General features: G+C 40.4%; 1 protein-coding gene across 1 annotated transcript in view; it reads right to left on the bottom strand.

The window, feature by feature from the left end:
* Positions 1-21,679, bottom strand: part of schip1 (schwannomin interacting protein 1) — a 187,647-nt gene that overhangs the window by 117,362 nt on the left and 48,606 nt on the right. The window contains exons 5-7 of the mRNA XM_026330347.2: positions 13,133-13,197; positions 12,769-12,840; positions 12,102-12,237 (exon numbers count right to left, since the gene is read on the bottom strand). Coding sequence (XP_026186132.2) covers positions 12,102-12,237; positions 12,769-12,840; positions 13,133-13,197 — 273 coding nt within the window. The remainder of the gene's footprint in view (positions 1-12,101; positions 12,238-12,768; positions 12,841-13,132; positions 13,198-21,679) is intronic.

The following is a 21,679-nucleotide window of genomic DNA, read 5'->3' on the forward strand; positions in this document are numbered from 1 at the left end:
TCCCACAGAAGTGAAAAGCCACTGAAGAGTTGTACAGGAATAAAAGAGTTGCTGGAAAGACTTCTCTTCGCTTCCTTCACATTTGCTGTGTTCTCTCATACTCTCTCCCCCACACACTGCATCTCTCTTGCATCGTTATTTTTTCATCTCTCCCTCTTTCTAGTTTTCTCAGAGTTCATGAACTCGGTGAATGACTGGTTTTGAGACCACGGAGTGCTATGCGAGGGGAAAAATGTTGTCATATCAAAGCTGTCAGGCATTCTCTATTTGCTCTATGAATCCTGCATGCATCATTTCCTAGACATTTGATGTGAATATGCAGACATTGTACTCTGGGACAGTACATCTGCTGTCATTCAGCATACAATGAGGGTACACAATTTGAGAAAACATGTACTATATTACTGAATGCACAAACAAACACAACCTGAATACTTGATACACTTAAAAAAAAAAAAGCAGATTCTTCTGACAACACTATAAACTCAGCTTCCAGTTTATTAGGTACACTCAGATAGTACTAATGCAGCAAATACATCAGCCTTGTAATAAATCCTGTGTGTAGCAAGGTTTGTTTGTTCATTTTCTATTGAATAACTTGACAGAGCTGACCCATCTATAGTCATCTTCCTGGTTGAAGCGACCGGTACTGTTGGTAGGGGCAGCATTCACCCGAAAGGGAAAGACTTGAGGTATCTCTGGGTTTTCAGGAAAGAGGATAGGACCGATAGGACTGATTCTGATATGCAGTGATCACTGCTTAGATACAGAAGCTGCAGTAATGTCAGCTGACATATAAGATGTTAATGGAGAAGAGGCAGCTTAACCATAAAGAAAAGCTTGTTTATTCAAGTTAGAGTCTTGTTTCTGTCTTTGCAAATAGCCATGAACTCTGGGTTTTTGCTGAATACTCTGAACAAGAAAGAAAACAAGAGCAAGAAAATCCTGCTGTCCTATCATATAATTCATAATTAGGACCTCACCTGAAACACAGAGGATGCACCGTGTTCCTCAACTGCCTGCTGTACTGAAACAATTTTACTGAAATATTAAATTGGTTGTCTTGTAGAAGTATTCTTAGAGAGGACACATCAGAATGATCTAAAATCACTTCACTCCAAAGATAATGTAAATGAGTGTGCTAGGCTATTGGAACATTTCTGTGCTCCCAAAAATATTGGTACAAACATGTCCCATGTCCATATTGAAATGTATGCCCTCGCTACCTACTGAGTAGGAGTGGGCCTACATGTTTTTCCCATAAACATATGGTGGAAAGGAGGAAGACATTTAGTCTGTCCTCTGCATAAGACTCTTACAGCAACCTGACTGCAGAAAATTACCGTGATATGGGATGCTCCCCATTAATTTTAACCTTTTACCCATCATTTTTTATGCTTGGGCTACCCTGTTCACATCCCTTGTGCTTATCAGACCCTCCTGCCACCACCTCACCCCTGCTTGACACTTCCTTTCACCTTAATCTCTGTGACATTTTTTGAAAAATCAGAGCTTGTCTTTTCAACATCCTGCACTTCAAGTGAAACACGGTACCTCTTCCTAATTACCATCTATCCCTTCAAGCCTTCGTTTTCCTGTCCGCAGTCTTGACATACTAAGAACACTTTGCTCTTCCTGCGTAATGTCGTGTGAATGGTTGTACAGCGTTTGCTGTGAAGTCTCCCATGTGACAGGCAACTGCGACGTTGCGCCGTGGCTTCTGATCTTCCGCTTGGCTCTCCTGATGATACTTTGGCTCACCCCTATTTCACCTCTACACATCTTACGGCTCATCTATTTTTAATTTCTTTCAACCTTTTTTTTCCACTGCCACACTCCCCTAATTATTCCTTGTGAGTACAGTTTAAAAACAAACGTCATTCTTTGGCATCCACCTCCTTCTCTCTCCTCATCTCACTGATGAATTAAAGGGATGCCAAAGCGATGCCTTGTGGTATCAGTATGTGCACCATGAGAAGAGGTGGTAGAGGTGATGATAAGGAGGAAAGCTGATATCGGTTTACTGAGCTAATGAGGCATGAAGGACCTCTACCCAACTCTGGATCTCCCTCATTCCCTCCATATGTGTGTCTCCTTTATCGAAACTTACTCTGCATGCTGCTTTTCTACCTGCCTGCATCATTTAAAGACCGAGCCCACGGGGCTTGTTCTCACCTTAAAGCTTACTCATTTGTTACCACTCTGCTAAATTGGTGACAGAAATTAAACAAGGTCATTATAAAAGTGGAGAGAAAAGTTACACAGGAGAAGGATGTGACTCTGTGTTTTGCAAAAGGTCAGGTGTTTACTTCATGATATCACGTTATCTCCATTTGCCCGCAGAGTGGTTGTGCCACGATAAAACTGTAGAATGTTTTTGTGTTGCTTTTATTGGCTGATTTCTCTCTTTATCTGCTCTCTGATCATTCCCTACACACAGACATCATTACTGAGATGGATTTTCTGGGTGAGAGAGCTAGGTTAGAGAGAAAGGGGAAGAGAGGGAGAAAAGAAAGAGTAGGAGAGGAAGCCTCTTCTCCATCTTTTGATTAATCACAAATCAGTTTATTTCTCTCTGGAGACCAGACCACTCAGTGGTAAGGAGAATAGGCTCTTTCTCTCATCTTTTTTTTTTTTTTTGTAATCTCCCTTATGTTCAATACATTTTCTTCTTCTCTTCTTCCCGGGATTTCTCCAGTCTAAATGCCAAACCAATAAACCGAGAAACAAAATCCCCTTCCTTTCGCTCTCCTTCTCAGAAAGACTGCATGTTCAGTATTTTAATAAAAATCACAGCTTAGATGGTCACATCTGAGAGAACAGGCACATGCACTTAAACACGTTCGCGACATACACAACAACCGATGTCTAGTGCCTGTGCTCGCTTTTTATATTCCCAGAGCCGGTTTAGTGTAACCTACCTTTCCACGCCTCAGCAGCCACTGTAACTATTAGTGGGATCTCACAGGGCTGAATAAGTAGTAGGATTGTTAAAGCTGAATAACAACATAGAGAACTTCTCACAAACACAAGTTTCGACCAGTCAGTGAACATCACAGAAACATCCTCTTGTCATTTTTTTTTTTTACAAGAAAGAAAAAAAGCAGTGTTGTAAAAAATCAAAGAAAGAAATACTGGAGAGCAGTAGAGAAATCACCTGGACTACTCTACCTCCCTTCATTGATCATTTCTAAGTAACTGATATCACAATGGGCAGCATGGTAGCTGAGAGGTTAACACTGTTGCCTCACAGCAACAAGGTCCTGGGTTCGCAACCCGGCCTTTCTGTGTGGAGTTTGCATGTTCTCCCTGTGCTTGTGTGGGTTTACTCCAGTTTCCTCCAACAGTCCAAAAACATGTATTTTAGGTTGATTGGTGACTCTAAATTGCCCATAGGAGTGAGTGTGAGTGTGTGAGCTTGTTTGTCTTTGTGTGTCTCTATCTCTATCTCTCCCTGTGATGGACTGGTGACCTGTCCAGGGTGTACCCCTGCCTTTCACCAGCAGATCCCTGTGACCCTGGTTAAGGAATAAGCGGGTAGAGAAAATGGATGGATGGATGGATAATATCATGATGGGGCAGCTAGCTACTGTGACATCTCCTGTTATCCCCAGCTGTGTGTCTTATCATGATCATGTATTCATGATCTTGCTGTGCAACATAAACTTTGCTCTTTAATGCTTAATGGTTTGATATACACATGAATGAAAGAAGACAGTGAGCCAGTGGCATTCCACTGTCAGCAAACTTAATCTCATACAAAGTGTCTAGTTTTGCCACAGGAATACTGTGACAAAAAAAAAAGAACAAAATGCTGCACCTACAGAATAAAAGCAAGTGAACAGGAAGCTATTTTTGAATTTTTTTCATCTCACATGTTAAAAAAAGAGGCGAAGAACAATAAGCATTTTGGGTGAGTGTGTGTGAGCGGGTGAGATGTGTGTGTTGATATTTTGGTGTGCCACCTTGAGTCCTACTAAAAGTACGGCAGTGAGGGCAGAAAGGGAACAGGATAATGATCCTGCTGATAATGGAGGAGTGGAATCTGGTAAATGAGGCTGGCTGTGCACAGTGCTGCAGGCAAAGGCTGTTCCTTTGCACCCGGTGTCTCTCTCACACATACTGTACACTCTCACAAGCCCACACAGCTAACAGCTCTTTAGGTATACAGTATGTGCAAAATCTTGTCACATACAAATTATTGGCAATACACTTTTCATTACCACTTTTCTTCCCGTGTGCCTGTGTGTGAATGTGAGTTTATATGTGAGGCTCAGAGCACGAGCACTGACGATTGCTCTATTAATAACACTTCTACTCACTTCTAATCACTATAAGCATGGCTTAGAAGATGACAGTGTTTGTTTCACAAGAATAGGAAGATGTTTTCACACTTGTCTCACTCAGGTGAAATATTTTCATGTTGCACAAACACAATGGGAAAGTTAATGCACCACAGCTACAGATTTTGGGATAGGGTAGAATCTGATGTGATAAATATCATGTTTGGTTCCAAAAAAGGCAAAAAGACAAAATCATGATTCATAGTTTATATACCTATAACCACTACTGTTACAAAAGTATCCCATCTTCCATTTTCTTTGTGTAAAATCAATATTTCTGTCATGATCAATAACTATCCCTTCCACATTTTTGGCAATGAAATTGATTCAAAGCAGTTTAAAAAAGAAACAAAATGGCAAAATGTCTCTCTAACTTTTTCTTCACGTTGCTAAATGTGATACTAACAGTAATATGTAATTTCCCAGACAAACTGGGACTGACTGGATTTCATTTATAGTTTGATGGCCCAAGTCTTCATGCCCTCACATGCAAATTTCTAACATTCAGGAAGTTCTTAGTGTCTGAATGTGGACAAACCTAATCGGTATTTCATGCTCATCAGCTTTTATCAGCACTATGGTGTCTTGCATCCACCAGACCCTACATGGATGCTCTTCTCAGAATACAGTATGACAATCTGCAGCATGCTGCTAATCTGGCTGTAATCACTTCAGCTCCAATCAATAGATTCCAGAACTAACAAGATTCGTAATTGTACCAATTCGCTGCTCTATATATCGCCGCTGTCCCCAATCACCCATTAATGATCAATTATGGTCATGTTGCTGGGCAAGTATAGATCAGTGACATATTGTGGTGGTGTTTGTGGGATAGAAGAAGACTCAAAAGCTCTCTTGGCATGAAAGAGAGAGAGAGAAAATACAAACATATAAACAACGTGGATTTGCTTTCTCAATGCTATACATAATATAGTATAATATGATACTATAGTTTTTCAAAAGGACATATTAGATCAAAGACTGACAAGAACATCTTTAGACCTTGACATGAGTTGAACATTCTCCTCTGTATACACATGAGTGAACATACTCCAGTGTTGCTTGGAAATCATTATGTGGCTGTACAGTATTCTTATATAGCACAGATTCTGGGTAACAGGAATTTGTTCAGCATTGGACCAGGGCTCTGTTTAAATCACAGAATGCATTGTTGGGATTTGAGAGGTCTGTGTATAAGATCTTTAAGCAGTATAAACCATAATTACTGTATGTTCAGTGTTCATACTGTAGTTTCTTTATCACATTTAACTGCCCATAGTGAACATAGCAGCTGCTTAGGGTCTGGTAAATGAGTCAAATATACAGTTGTAAGTCTATAACATTAAAAAATCTAACAAGAAAAAATATATTTCTTCCAACCAGCAATGTACAACAATAGGTTAGCATCCAACCTGTAGGTTTTATGTGGCCATGCAATGATATATATTTTATGTTAGAGTATTTGTATCAACTGTTGGAATGCAATACTGTGAGTAAAATCCTAACACAGTCCCAGAAGTGTTTGATCTAGCATTAGATTTATAATTAGCATTTGATTATATTCCACCTTCTTAATTCCTAAGCCATGGCAATAAAGCAAGTTGAAATTGAAAGAAAAAAAAAAGGAAAGGAGAGAATTTATATATAGAAAGCAAGCTGGAAAAACCCAGCAGCTTGTTCTCAAGTCTGACGTAATGGTGAAACACTTGAATATTTAATTTAAGTGTCATGAAATTAAAAGGCTCAAGGAGAAGAGGCAGAGGATGAAAGATAGAAGAGACACAAAGAGAGGGAGTGAGAGAAAGAAACATAGAGGCTTCTAGAGAGGGCACATACAGAACCACTGTAATGAGCTACTATCTTTGTAGATAGAAGAGAATTATCAGAGGAGAAAAGAAGGGTGTGTTTGGTGAATGAAAGTGTCCTTTAGACAACATCAGGACCCCTGCGGTTTTAACAATTTACACAGATTTCTGAAACTACACACATTATGCTTGTAAGTCCAGATTGATGCTGTATTGACATCCAGTAAAGAAAGAAAGGAATACCCTCTAGAGTAGAGCATGGATCCTTTTGGATCCAGGCTTTTACTGGACTTGGACCACCACCCTGCCCTGCTATTTGTAGTCTGAAGTCTGTCCTAACAAAGCAGAACAGTGACCTCCTGTGGATTCCACTAGGAAATACACATGTGAAATGACGTCACATTGAAGCAAGAGATGCTGTAATTTGTAAACAACTGTCCTACAGACATCTAGACAGGTATAGTGAATGTACGACAGCCAAAACAGTGAAATCTTTCAGTCTGTTTGATCAGACAGAGGTGTAAGTGTATCAACTGCCTTTCCTAACCACTTCATGTAAGAAAGTGAAACTGCTCCAGGGTTTGATTAATTAAGAATCCAGGAGCATTGAGTTACACCTCCACACGTCATGCCCAGCATGTCACATGGCCACAATATGTATTTCACACCTCAGAGGGAAAATGACATGACATGTCCCATGTGTGAAAGGGCTCATGTTTGGCTTGACACGCCACTGGCAGGTGATTAGCAGAGAGTCAGACCTCGCTGCTCCCCATCAGATGTTATTGCACAGAAGGCTTCATCTCCCTAATACATAATTATAAGAGTCATATGAACGTCCTTCACATGTCTGCAGGGGAGCTGAAGCAAAGTGCTTGAGTGAATAGAAAAAAACCTTTTAATGCAGTTTTTTGCGGTCACAAGAGGGTGTACTTTTTTTATTTATTTATTTTTTTTTACAAATCTAGAGTCTCTGCACATAGGGTGGTGAGGGGTCACTAATGATTTTGTCAATCAACACTTTGGTTGGTGTGTCATAACAGTCTTCTTACTTCCTGCCACAGGACTTTCATCCTACCCGGTCCATCACACACACAGCACTCTCACCCCCTTACTGCTACCATACAGTACATCTTAAAGGTGAGAGACTGTGACTACAGGGATGATGCCAGTTAGTTCTGCTGCATGTTAAGGCATATCCAACATCACTCCTGATTAATAAGAAAGAGCGGCAAACCATGTGTAGGCTGCCTTTTCAATAAGTTGGTACCTAATGAATGAAGAAAAATGATTAAACATGTGAACTGCCTCCTTGAGGCTTCAATAAACCCAAACTAATTCAAGGGAATCCCTAATCGCCTGACCTAGGCTTTTTGCATTGTCCATGGTATTACAGTAACAGGATTGTAAAAGCATTGGCTCCAGTTACACCCATTCTCCAGTGATGAAGAGACTGGTGGGGGTTAGCATTAATTTCCAAAGCCGTACGTTGCATTTGCATAATTACCCTAAATCATCATAGGGATGTTCTGCTCTGGATAGTAGACAGGAAAAGTGGAAAAAGCTACTGGGAAATATCATTGTTTGAACAGGTGACAGCATGCAATAGACCACTGAGTTGATGGTTCTTGAAATGATATTAAGTACATGGCAAATTATGAGCTTGTGTCTAGGAAACTAAAAGCTTAGACACAATTTACATGTTACTTTATCCACAATTAGGACTGAAAAAAAAAAACTGTAGGGTTGCAGATAGATAGATAGATGGATAAAGTAAATAATTGGGTAAATGAGGAATGTAATAGCAAATAAGAACAAAAACTATATATTTATATACATTAAATTACATAATATATTAATATGACTTCTTAGAAAATAGCTTTTCTCTAAAACTAATAATCAGTGCACTGCTGCTGATTTACTGGGTTGTTTACTACACTTAAGCATATTAAATTTCTATGTGGTTTCTTTCGCCCTCCATTAAAAGTTTTTCCATTTCTGAACCAAAGGACTATGCATACAGTATACTGTACATATAATAACTCTTGAGCTATATGTGGGATTTGGAGCTGTATAAATAATTGACAACTAAAAAATGACTTTGTGTTACCACTGACAATGCTTTAGATTAATTATTTTAATACATATTGTGACTTTACCTTGAAATGATACTATATAGGTGCAGGATATGGCATTAAAGTGCTGTCCTTTGCAGTGGTTGACCAACTGAAAATTGGTTAGCTGCCTTTTTTCTACCTATCAATGAACGGTACATTCTGAGGTTAATGTACAGTGCATACAACAAAATGGGGGCACACCGAGCCTGAGGGAGAGTCATCCATACAATAAAAATGCTGAGGTCTTAATAACCACATGTGACCTTACCTGCTCTCTTGCATCTATAGCAATGAAAGGTTGGCTTGTGCTGTGTATTAAGAGACTATGAGGATTAAAATGATACAACCTCAGTGACATGTCAAAAATTTGTACCTGTGCAAGAGTAATCATACAGTAACTCACTTAGACACAATGCCTCAAACTTTGCATGACCTCTTTTTTTGTCTTCTGCCAGGTGTCCATAGCTGCCACTGCAGCTGCATGACCTGATAAAGCCAAAAAAAAACAGTAGGTGGGCGAGCAAGTGATAAAGAGACAGGGACTAAAATAGAGAACCAGAGTGAGAAAGATGCAGCGAGGCTCTGAGAATAGCATAATACATTAAATATGAAAGGAAAGGCAAAAATAACGTATGACATGACATAAAACAGGAGAAGGAGGAGGAGAATATTAAAAGAACATTGATAAAGAGGCCAGGGATAGAGAAACATGACAGCTGGCAGACAGGGAAGGCAGTGCTGTGCTGCAGGGCCCAGTCCCATTGCACCTGAGCACACCAGACGGACTAACCTGCCCCTGTGTGTTCTTCAACAGCCAACACACACAAACTCACCTACAGTCATTTTCATTCCTTGTGGGGACTTTACATTGACTTACATCTACATTCATTTCCTCTTACCCTAGCCTTAACCCTAACTACTACTTGCTTAGACTAGTTTGGTCCTCACAACGTGAGTAACACCAGGTGCATACACATATACACATGTACAAGGCAACACACGTATGTTTTGTGAAGTAGTTTCCATAGTAAATTCATATACCTTCATTATATAGAAAATACATCATGTTTTAAGTACATAAAAACATTTATTTTTATGTACATAAAACAAATGTTTTACGTACAAGGTTGGATATTTGTAGAATTATGAAACTTAGATGTACTTTAAGAGGAATCCCTGCAGAGGACACAAAACAAGCAAGAAACACTTTTCCTCATGTATCCCCTTTCACATAATTAAACACAAGAGGCAACACATGACTAGAGTTATATTTCTTTTGAGATCTTTCCTTGGCAAATATGTCAACATGTGTGTTTGCTATATATGGTCCAAAAACAAACAAACAAACAAACAAAAAAACAAACAAACTGTGATACAGCATCTCCCTCTAGTGTCAAAAAGTGACTACTACTTCACAGAACAGACATCAGAACCACAGCAATGGACAGTTCCCAGCTCCCATACCCAAAAGGCAGGCTGCCAGTAAGCTGAGAAGCAATGCAGGAAACTGGACTCTATTCTGAGATCCAGGATTAACACACCTCAAACTTTGCACACATAAATACACACAAATTGTGCAGGTTAAGATCTTCTCTGGATGTTTGTTTTTATCCTCATATCTCTCAAGTAATTTAGAGGCAATTCTGCAGGAAAAAAAAAAAAAAAAAAAACATTCAGCCAGGCCCCAAACAGTATTGACTGATGTCTGGTTATAAAAAAGACATCTATCATCTAGACAGTCTGAAATTGAAACTGCAGTGGTCGGTGTGTCCATTCGCCTGTGTCTGTGTACGCTCCCTCTCCCTTGTGTATGTATGTGTGTGTGTGTGTGTGTGTGTGTGTGTGTGTGTATGTGTGTGTACTTGTAGGTGGTCAGAAGAAGTAGAAGGAGGGGGGGGCTTGGGTGGACATGGTACAATATTATGAAATAATAAAATTTAGACAGCTGATTCATATCTGGGCATAAAAGCCAGAGTTTTGTTAGGTTCCTCTTAAATGAAACCTATAATTTCTGCCTCCCTCCATGGTGTTGCTATGGAGCAGAGGGATCGATCATAAAGAGAGACATCCAGGGCTGCTCTATTTTGCAGGATTGCCATGGCAATGAGTGAGCTAAGTTACAGCGTAAAAAATCGTTTACACTGTAATGTCAACCATATCTCAGTCATACTGCTGAGAACATGCTTACACACATATGTTTTGAAAACACATGAGGAAGAAAACATATCTTTGTTTATGGAAAGATAGAAGGACCTGGTTTGACATAGACTCTAGATACATAAACATGGTCGACCACGCACGTGCTGCAGGGTAATGCAGCGAGGCTGATGTTTTAGGCACAAAGGTTACAAATTCAATCACTCGTGAGATGTGTCTCAGGTGAACATGACTCTACCCTCACATTTGCCAGTTTGTGTGTGTGCAGGCTTCCATATCCATGTGTAGGCCCTGGTGCAGATTGCGAAGGTATCGCAAGAAACCAACCTCTTGAATTTGAATGTAGAGCGTGAAGCTCTCATGTCCACAAGAAAAGCATTACTGACAATCAAATAATTACAGAGGAAAGAAAAGTGAGAGAAAGTGTGTGTGAAGCAACGAAGTATTGAGATCAGAAAACAGATATTACATGGATTAGGTTAAAAAAAAACCTCACAAAATTATATCAGAGGAGCAGGTGAGGTGCAGTTTCCCACAGAGAAGAGCGGATCTCAAGTATCAGCACATTCAGCCAGTGAACCAACATCTGTTTTTCATCTTCTCTTCCTGTCTACCTCTATTTCCATTGACCTTAGGGTATTAACACACATACACACACACTCAGACACACACACACACACACACTTTTTCTTTCAGTGATGATCATCTGCCCTTGTCAGCAGGTCTGACTCACTGAGCTAAGCAATTCCTGGCCATCCCCAGGGATTTCAAACACAACCAATGTTTACTATGGTTGTGTGGGTGTGAGTATAACACACTGATAGAATGCTTGGTGACTTTATCCACAGCCTCCTTGGCCTGAATATCGACTGTCAGCTACCCACATCACGTTACTGTAAGCCTAACAGCTAACAAGAGAGCATACATTTAAGTGTTTCTCACCACTCTGAATTCTTGTCACTCATAACCCAATGTGACCCCCATTTATCCACAGGAATCCAATTCAAACAGTTTTCTTCAATGTAAAAGCTTTTCTCTGTAGCGATTGAGTGGACAAGTACCACCTAAGTGCGCTCATACACAGAACTCTCCCAGCCGTCTCTGAGATTTAACCTGCCTGTTGACTTCAGGCTCAGAGATTAGTACAGAAGTGTGCACACACACTTGCTATTCAGTGAGAAGGCCACAGAAAACGTCAGTATAGAATTATAATGACTGGAACAGATGCAGCAGAGAAAATCCTGAGGATTTACGGTGGTCTGGCTAAATGAAGGGAAGACGGACTGAATGAAAATGGCTGTTCTGCTGATTTTGATTCTCAGAGTGCTGCTGCTGTGAGAGAGAGAGAGAGAGTGTGTGTGTGTGTGTATGTCAGGGAAAATCCTTGTATATTTACTCTCTGCTCCCAGTGAAGAGGCTGGGTGTGAGTTTGCATACTGAAGAAGCTGGCTGTAAGATACTGTGACCATATGCACCGTCTGACGTTATCAATATAAGTCAGCACAGAACTCTTAACACCCCAATTGTAATATCCTAATACATATCACGTTAAAGTACATACAAAGCCTTACTGACACAGCTGAAGCACAAATTTAAAACTTACCGCCACACCCAACATGCAAAGACACACAGCCTCCTAAAACATACTCAGCTATTGTGTTGTGTTTGGCGTGACTTACTGGGGTGCTTCCGTCCGACAAGGTTGTCATGCTGATTGACATGCTCATCTTGTCCGAGGAGGACAGGGAAGGTGGAGAGGGGCTCCTCTTCTCCACTTCCTGTCTCTGGAGGAAGTCACGCCAGGCCCGCTGAATACTACACGTATTTAATACGAGACAACAGAGAAATACAGGAACAATCTTGTAAATATAAAGCACATATAGGATCAGTTGCTCCGATGTTAATATTAAGGGTAGATCAGTCCACTTGAGAATGAGTCAGACTCAGGAGATGAAATGAACCTTCTCACAATCAGTCTTCAAAGCATTATACTTCCCAATTGATATTCCTTTCTAGTCCATTCATATTATCAGACCACCTAACTCTGTTTGGTTAGGGACCTCTTACAATGCATACCTGTGCCCCCTTGTGGCAAAGTTAGAGTACATGTGGTAAATATTGCATATATACTTGTAAACATTTCCAGTAATAGTCCTATCCAGATCATTTCATATAAGCCACTTTTTGAATGTGATTTTGTGCAACAGACTCAGTTTTTTCTTCATTCCTTTTCTGTTAATGATCTTGAGACATTATTGTAGAGGCAGCTATACTGACTTGCAGGATGCATGGCAAGAAACATAGAAATCAAGTATTTGAAGGTTTAACTTTGTTTCTTATACTCACATCAACACCTTGTTCTCAATAGGTGGCATGTTGATATTGATATTGTTGTCTAGATCCATGGTCAGATGATTACTAAGTCAGGAGAGAAGAGGAAGGGGTATAGGGGACATTCAGGGGAAGGACACAGACACAGACAGACGTACCCACACACACACACACACACACACACACACACAAACACAGATACATATACATACAGGTTCAATCTTAGTCTGATTTAGCAGTAATTAAACAGCAATGCTTTGGTTCCATCTAGAAATAGAAATAGACTTTTACAGCAGGGTAAGAACAGGTTGTTCATTCTGTCTTTGTGGTGTGTGTTTATTGTGTGTGTGTTTGTGTGTGTATATGTGTGTACACCCACCTCTGCAGCTGGAATCCTCCATCATTAACATGCTTGAAGCCACTCTGGAGGCTCTTCAGCTGCTCCTGTGTGTGAGAGAGAATAAAACAATTGACTTTTCAGATATGTGGCTTTGGTGCGGACACAGGGAGGCTCTTCTGCAGTAAAAGGACTTTCCCCACCAGTGTATGCGTGCGTGCGTGCGTGCGTGCAAATATGAGTGAACGTTTGTCAGATGTGTGATTATCGTGCTGAGCTCAGGGACCGCCTGCAGCAAGTGGTTTGGCAGCATTTTAGCTCACTTAGATGTTTTCTTCAAAGTTATTAGCTTTGGAAGAACTCAACCAATTTGCTGCCTCAGCATTTTCCAGGCGTTCGGCCCAGAGAGTCAAAGAGAGAAGCAAAACAGAGAGGCAGACAGGCAAATCACAGAATATACAGCAGGGCATAATTCCTGAACTATGCCACAGCTGTTGTACATAGAGGGGCAGACACGGTGGGGACGAGAGCGGTAAACTTCACACTTTCACTAATATGATTTTTAGATCCATTATCTGCTCCTCCCCTCAGCTCCATCCTGGTGCTCTAATAATGCTGGGTAATGAGGATAGGCCTGCCTCTACATAATTGAGCAGACTAATTCAATTACAAGGGAGCAACAAAGTTTAAGCAGAGCAGTTCTTCCTGATGAGCCAAGAGGGTCACATCAGGGCACTGAGCAGCGACCAGGCCAGCTACATCATGCTGTAGCTGTGTGTGTGTGTGTCTGATGTGTGTGTTTACAGTGAAACCTGCAGAATCCCTCACTCTTTTTTGACTTTTTGTTTGATTGCTTCCATTTAGGTGTAATGAAGTGGACATGAAAGAATATATTGCTGCTATTAGATGGCAGATTGGCCTATAAAGAAATATATCACCTCTATTAAATGCATGAACACGCTAAGAAAAATGGCTGTACTGCAGTAGTTACTTTGTGTTTCGGTCCTGCCTGTTTAATATTCTTTATATAGCAATATACATTCAATGCTTTCCCATTAATAACTATAAAAAGGCTTTAAAAAAAATTCTCCTTTTGAAGTGTAACTAATTAAATCTAACTCAAACAGTCTCTTACTGAATTTTCAGCTAAGCACAAAATTGGTGTTGAAACACACCAGCATCATAAGTTATTTTTTTTTCTTCTTTTTTTAAATATAAAGGTCTATCTTGTTTGGCTGTTTTCCCATTTTCACTGTGGCAGGCAGTGTTGTTGTTCTCATTACTCCGGTTCCCAGAAGGAACAAGCAGCTCATTAGACAGAATCAGGAACTTTGACTAGTGATCAATGATTGCTACAAGGAGCTGTTTTTCATCTCCTTCTGTCTGTCTAGCCCTCTCAGTTTCTCTCTGATGAAGAGGATCTGTGAAAGAATTAAGTGCAGCTCGACTGTGGGTTCAGTACAACCCACACCACCTTGAACTTCCTTCTGCCGTGGGAGTCAGTGTCACCTCAGTCTTTCAATTCTGCCGTATTGCTGTCCTGGACAGACAGCTGTCTCTGCTTTATGCAGTTCATCACTCTCACACATATACACGTTGAGAAAGACACTTTTAAAACTGTCATTTGGGAATTTTTAGACAGGCAGGAACAAAAGAAAGAGAAAAAAAGAAATATATGGTAAAGGTAAGAGAAAGTGAGAAAAAAGGAATTAACTTTAAAGACATTAAAATAACCAAGTCAGATGCAGAAGGACGACCTGGATAGTGAAAGAGACAACAGACAGAGAAATGCGCAAGTGGCTGTGATGGAGAGATAAGCCAAGTATAAACGAGCAGAGGAGATGTGTGTGTCTGAAGGTGTGTGTTTGATCGTGAGCTTCTGGGTAATGGAGTTGCTGCAGGACTGAATGAGCCGATCATTTCAATTTCCCCTTAGAGTTACTGATGGTCCTGTCACAGGCCTATCCAGACAAACTATTACCTCACCTCAGAAGCACAGTGGACACACAGACACACTTTTCAGCACAATACGAGCACAGACACACATGAAATGTACTGGATACATCTGTGTACAGGAACAAACATATGTGCTTTAAAGCCTACAGTACGTGTACACGATCACACACACATGATCATGGCCTTACACATACAGAAGCATCTCCATATGCAGTATATCCTGGCCTTCAAAAGGGAAATATGTTAGTTACGTTATTGTTTTAATTTGGTCCATAGGCGACATATTCCTTGACTTCCATAAAAGTATGGACATGTCTGTCCTCAGTCAATGCAGTTTTTCTCTTCTATGCATGTTTAAGAGTATTTCACCATATAAATAGATTAACCATAAAATAATGTTGTGGATCACAATTTCTAGACATAGTGTAGAGTTTTCAATTATTTCCAGTAGGCAACCCAGCCCTGAACTTATTATTAATGACACTTTGAGGATGGAAAGTTTATTGGATCTCATTTTGTCTTTAACATCACTGTTTTTATCATTAATTATCTTTGTGTGTGTATGTGTGACGTGTGTGATTGTGTGTGTGGGTGGGTGCTTGCAAAACAGAAATTCCGATGCTGATTTTCGGAGCACATTATTCACCACTTAAACAAAACCCTGACTTCAGCAGGACATTTACAATGATCTTAATACATGATATTGATTTTAAAATCTATAGCAGTAAACATTTTGCAAATATTGTGTATCAAACCAAAGGCCATATGTCTGTTGTCAAAAACAATTGATTTGGTCATATCTAAAACCTTTTAACTTTTACTATCCACACCTGCATCCGTCTAATCCTGCCTCAGTGGAAAACCCCTTCCTGTTTCTGGAGTATGAATGCCAAAATAGTACAGGAACGTAAACCAGAGGTTTGCATAATTTATTGGCAGAGTTGACAGAAAATCTATAGTCATTTTGGGCTTTGGCAGTGCCAAGCAGGCTTGTATTGATTGGTGTGTGTGTATATGTGTGTGTGATTGTGTATATGCGTGCAAATATATGTGTTGGTGGATTTATGGTAGAGGCAGGCAGAGCAGGAGAGGAGCATGCAGAGAGGAAACGTGAGAGAGAGAGAAAGAGAGAGATTCTGATTGAGAAGGGACCATGAACCCACCCCCATACAACAACAGAGGAAATAGAGCTACTGACAGCCAAATACGGACCACAACCCGTCTTTCATTATCCATCCTTCATTCCTTCACCTTTTTCCACATTCATCAATCCTTTCTCCTTAATTCTGCTTTATAAAAAAATAAATGAAGATTAAATATGGCAGGTGTTAGAAGACAAAGCACAGATTTAAGAGACATGAAAAAGGAGAAAATGATGAGTCAGTTGCACTGTGAGAAATGTAATGACGTTCCTCCGGGAAGAGAGGACTGGAATAAGGGCCGACATAATGGCTGTTTGGGACATCTTCCTTATTATCTGAGAGAAAGAGGCAGCAGCAAATCAGGTATAAGGTTAGAGAGCCTGCCAAGCTTGGGAGAGAGGCTACCAGTCCCCCGGCTGTAGGCTTCACTCTAATGCAGACTCAAGAAAGAAGTCCATGGAAAAGGTTCCCTGTGTCATAAAAGCCCAGCTGTCCACAACAGGCTGTGGTGTCCACTGGACCTAGGCAGATGAGCTATTCCTGGAGCAAATTCATATTGGCAATCACGCTGGAGGAGATAAGTGGGACAACTGGGGTTTAATGACGACCAAACATAAGTCTGATTGTCTGTTTTGGTCCTAAACCAAATTCAGCCTATGTTGTTAAACTTACAGCTGGAAATGTCCACACAAGCTAAAGTAATTCCAGAAATGTGTCTTTTCAACAAATGAAACCACATTTTCAGGCATCCCTTAGATGACTGGATCTCAGCTTTAGATTTAAGGGCTGCACTAATATACATTAACACTTAACTGGCTGTTTTTTTTGTTGTTGTTTTTTTTTTTGTACAATTACAATATCAAGTACTGATTCTTAGTGCCCACAGCGGCATTTCAAATTCTTGGCAGAAAACTATGTTTAACAACATAAATAAAATCTCAGATTTTTTTAAAACGACTAACTCTAAACTACATATTGGTTTACTCTTTTTTTATTGATGGCTGAACACACAGCCATTAACAAAAGGCTTGACAGGGTTGTTGTGGTAAGCAGGGCAGTTCAGCTGAATCAAGCCCAGTTTAGGGATATTTACAACAGGCAGGTCTTTAGGAAGGCCAAAGCCATCATATACTGACCACTCTGAACAAAGACTTTTAGCTCTTGCCAGCAATAGATCACCCGAAGACAAAACCAGCCTTTGTATATTTTGTACGCCGTATATTCATATGCTGAATAGCTCATGCTCACTAACAACTAACATCTCTGCCTTTTTTTTGCACGACCTGCAGCCACATTTTTGATACAATGTCAGGTTTTTGCCTGCCTATTGCTTTTCTGTATTGTTTTTCTAGAGTTACTGTTTTCATCACCTCATACTTGTTTTTATCTTTTTTATTGGCTTGCAGTTGGGTGTGGTTTCCCTGTTGTCTTATTGTCTTGCTAATATAATGTTACCCTGAAAAAACGAGGCTACACATCACATTATCTTTAATGGCACTATAAAGATTGACTTAAACTGACTTGAGTTAAACGACAACAAATGCTAGAGAAAGACTGTGAAGACTGTAATTTGTTTTTTATTAGTGATGATATTTGTGGTGTTATTTTTGCTGAAATCAGCAGCATGACCCATCATAGCCCTATTAAGTGTTTGAGAAGGAATTTTACAGAATATCACTTCATAGGGAATGGTAGAATTTGGCAATCGTAATTGTTGTCACTCACTCTGTATAAAATTATAAAGATATCCTGGTCACATACTGTACAAATAAAACATGGGGGCAGTGTTTTGCACAGGATGATGAACTCGAAGGAAGCATAAAGTTTCACCAATAAGAAAAGGTACAATGGAGTGACAACACACCAGAAGGGGATGGGCAATGTGACTGACACTGTGAGAGTTTAGATACCCCATCTGAAAGGGGACAAAGGACAAGGGAAAAATAAAGATACAGCACTTTACAGAGAGCAAATGATTCTGTTGAGAGTCGTCAAGGGAGTTAAAGAAGAAGAGAATATGGAGGCAGCTTCTTTGTTGGCAGCAGGGAGATGGGATATGAAGGTGAAAGAACAAGCCTATGGGCTCTGAAGAAATTAAACTGGATCAATGCCAGCTAGCCAGCTAGAGAAACACTGAAAAGAGAGAAATGGCCTGCCTGGGAAATGGCCTTCATCTCTCCCGTACATGGGGCGTAAATCTGTCCCTTGCACCTCCGACTGATCCACACACACATACCAACACTCACACACATGATTTAAATAGCTCTCCTGCTCCTCTAAATGCCCCCTTAACTCAGTTCAACGGACAGAGTGACAGACAAAGAGAGGAGACAAATGCACATACACATACACACACACACACACACGCACACACACGCACACACACACACACTCCCCGACACATACACACACATCTAAAGAGCCTATAAAAACACGACAAAGTCATAATCTCTTTCCCTCAATGCTACACTACATTTTCAACTCTGTTGCTCTTAAGGTCACAATCTTCTTCTTCTTCCCACCCTGCAACATAACAAACATGATACATTCTCGTGTGTATCCATTTCTTCATATCAACTTTCGTTTGTCTATTCCTTCCCCAGTCTCTTGGTCTAAGTTGGTTTTCCTCTTCAATACTTGATGAGCATCCTGATGTGAAGTGCTGGCAACAGATTCCTGGTCGTCACTCTATTGTCTTCCAGCACCGCAGAACATTGGCCAGCTGTGTTTGTTTTCCTGATGAACTCAATTAACTCTGCTACACGGTCTCCAGAAAGCTGCACACACTCATACATATGGAACACACACATAAACTAACACACACACATGCATACACACACAACTTACAGTAAGCTGTTTTTAACCTCAAGGTAACGAGGTAATTATTGTTAATTTATATGTGGCATCAAAATTAAATAAAAGAAGATGAAACTAGTACATTATGGTTACAGTACACATACAGTATTTACCTGATGCAAATATGTACAATAACCTAATAATACATTTCTGCAGTGGTATAGGATGGATAGGATGTACTCATATGATTTACTTAGAGAAAAGTACCACCACCATGTTTTAAAAACTTCATCACACATACCTGAAGTACAGTCAACAGTTAAAGTACTCAGTGCCACACAATGGTCCATGTTATATAGTAGTATTCTTACAATTACTGATGCATTGATGTGCAAGTCCTGCGGTATTTTACTGTTGTATTTTGGTTTAGCTCATACAAACTATTTTTGTTGGGTAGTTTAATCTGTGGCAAGAGAGGAATAATAGACAGTGATATCTGTACCTATATGTTTTACATGTAAAGTCTTGATTTGTTAAGTAACTGCTAACTATGGATGTTATAAAAAAAGTACATGTCCTTCTCAGTCCTTGTGAAGTAAAAGTGGAAAGAACACAATGGGAATAATGAAGTAGAGTGTTTGAGTAAATGTGCATTTCACCAATGTCTGGTACATCAGCCATTGTCAAACAAAAGACAGTTGGGCAAGTCAACATTCATTTTTGCTTGTATCGCTTCCTGCTAACTACCAGGTACTCCTGACCTAATAATAGTATAACCTTGAGGCTAGGAGTTATTCCAGTCACTTTTCAGCCAAAAAGCTGTCATGAACAGGTTTAAACACCATCAAACCATCTGCCATACTACATAGACCCCCCCCCCCCCCCCCCCTTCTCACACACACACACACACACACACACACACACAAACAGGATATCTAGATAACTTGGAGGCAGCCTATATCAGTCAAGCTTCCCTGGGGTCTCTTGGCCCAGCCAGCCGGCGCCATCTCTGCCATCACTCTCACATCCTCATCACTCTCCTCAGCCACAGGGGCACAGAACCTGTCGGTACACTCTGTGGTGTGTGGGTGTGTTTGTGGGAATGATAGCAAAAACTGAGGACAGGTGCTGTTATCTGCAGCCATTCCTGGCCAGACACTGTGTCTTTAAGCAAAACCGAGTGTGTGTGTGTGTGTGTGAGTATTTGCCAGTGCCCATTGGGATTCAGTGTCCAGACACCGACAATGTTGTCCCTGAGTGACCCTGCAATCAGAACTGGCTGGCTCTCTCTCTCTCCCTCTCTGTCGTACACACACACACACACACATGCACACACACCCTCACACAGTCGTTCTTTCTGCTCTGCGAGTTGAGCTAATGACCAACGGTGTCAGGAACAGAGGGGAGAAGGGCAGCATAGTGAGAAAGTCCAAATGGAGCAAGGAGAAAACCTAAAAAGAGTCACAGGCTAATATGGAGCCATGGAGAGGAGGCACAAAAACACATCAATAGCAAAATATTTTAAAAAATGAATAAATGACAAGCTAATGGCAACAAAGGTGTTGATGGACAAAAGGTGTTTAAGGTCTCAAATAGCATTTCATCAATTCTTGCTTACAGTATAAATACTTGTTACAACAGTATAGCAGAACATATTCAGAGGACGGAGTGAGCTCAGTGGGTGCTGCCAGCTGTAGGTGGTGAGAGGAAACCATGCACATATGCATACACACACACACACACACACACACACACACACACACACACACACACACATTTCCGAGGTCTGTGGTTGTCCAGGCAACTGAATGAGGATATGAATGATCTCAGGCCGGAGCAGAAACTGGTCTGATGCGGAGAAACACAGTACACCTGTATATGTGTGGGTGCGTGTGTGTGTGTGTGTGTGTGTGTGTGTGTTTAAGTAATGTATTATAAAACATGGAATGACATGAAAAGAAAAATCTGTCAATCCTTCTTATCAGCTGTATTTGTGGTTAAATGAGTTACTGAAGTTACTGAAGAGAATTTAACATAATCAGCAACAGAACAAAACAATCCCAAGAAAACAAAAAGGCAAAATCTTCACATGTATTCAACATTTTTGTTTTTTAAAGCTTCATCTTTAAACATACTAATATATTGAGACTACGACAGGCTCATACTGTTCCTTAACACCAGTTATTAGAGATCAGGACAGAACAGTGAAGTGGGAATCTTTCTGAATTTTCGCTGTGAAATGCAAACCCCGAGGAAACATACATTACCACTTCCTGCCGTCCTCTTTGCCTGCAGCATTTTCCCTGTATAGTTAGTACTCCCTGGTCCATAATGGGCACTCTCAACTGATTATGGCCCATATGGTGGGCCATAATCAGAGCTGTAAAGCCAGCCGTTAACATGCCAGAACAAACACACAGTAAAGCAGCTTTACAACACCACTCAATACTACCTGTCCTCCACAGCAGCCGAGCACAACACCACTGTACTAACTACTGCACTGCTGGGTGGAGAGCAATATATATGCAAAGAGCTGAAAGTAAATGTATGGAACTATAAAGTTTCCTTTATTGGGTATTATAGTCAAATGGAGGGATTGCATAGTTGCTTAATAAGACTGTAAAGGCAGATGTGAAAACAGTAGTAAAAGAGATGCAGACTAAGGTACACAAGTTCCCCGGGGGGGCTTTTTAGT

This window comes from Mastacembelus armatus, chromosome 13 (assembly GCF_900324485.2).
Source record: "Mastacembelus armatus chromosome 13, fMasArm1.2, whole genome shotgun sequence".
Lineage (NCBI taxonomy): Eukaryota > Metazoa > Chordata > Actinopteri > Synbranchiformes > Mastacembelidae > Mastacembelus > Mastacembelus armatus.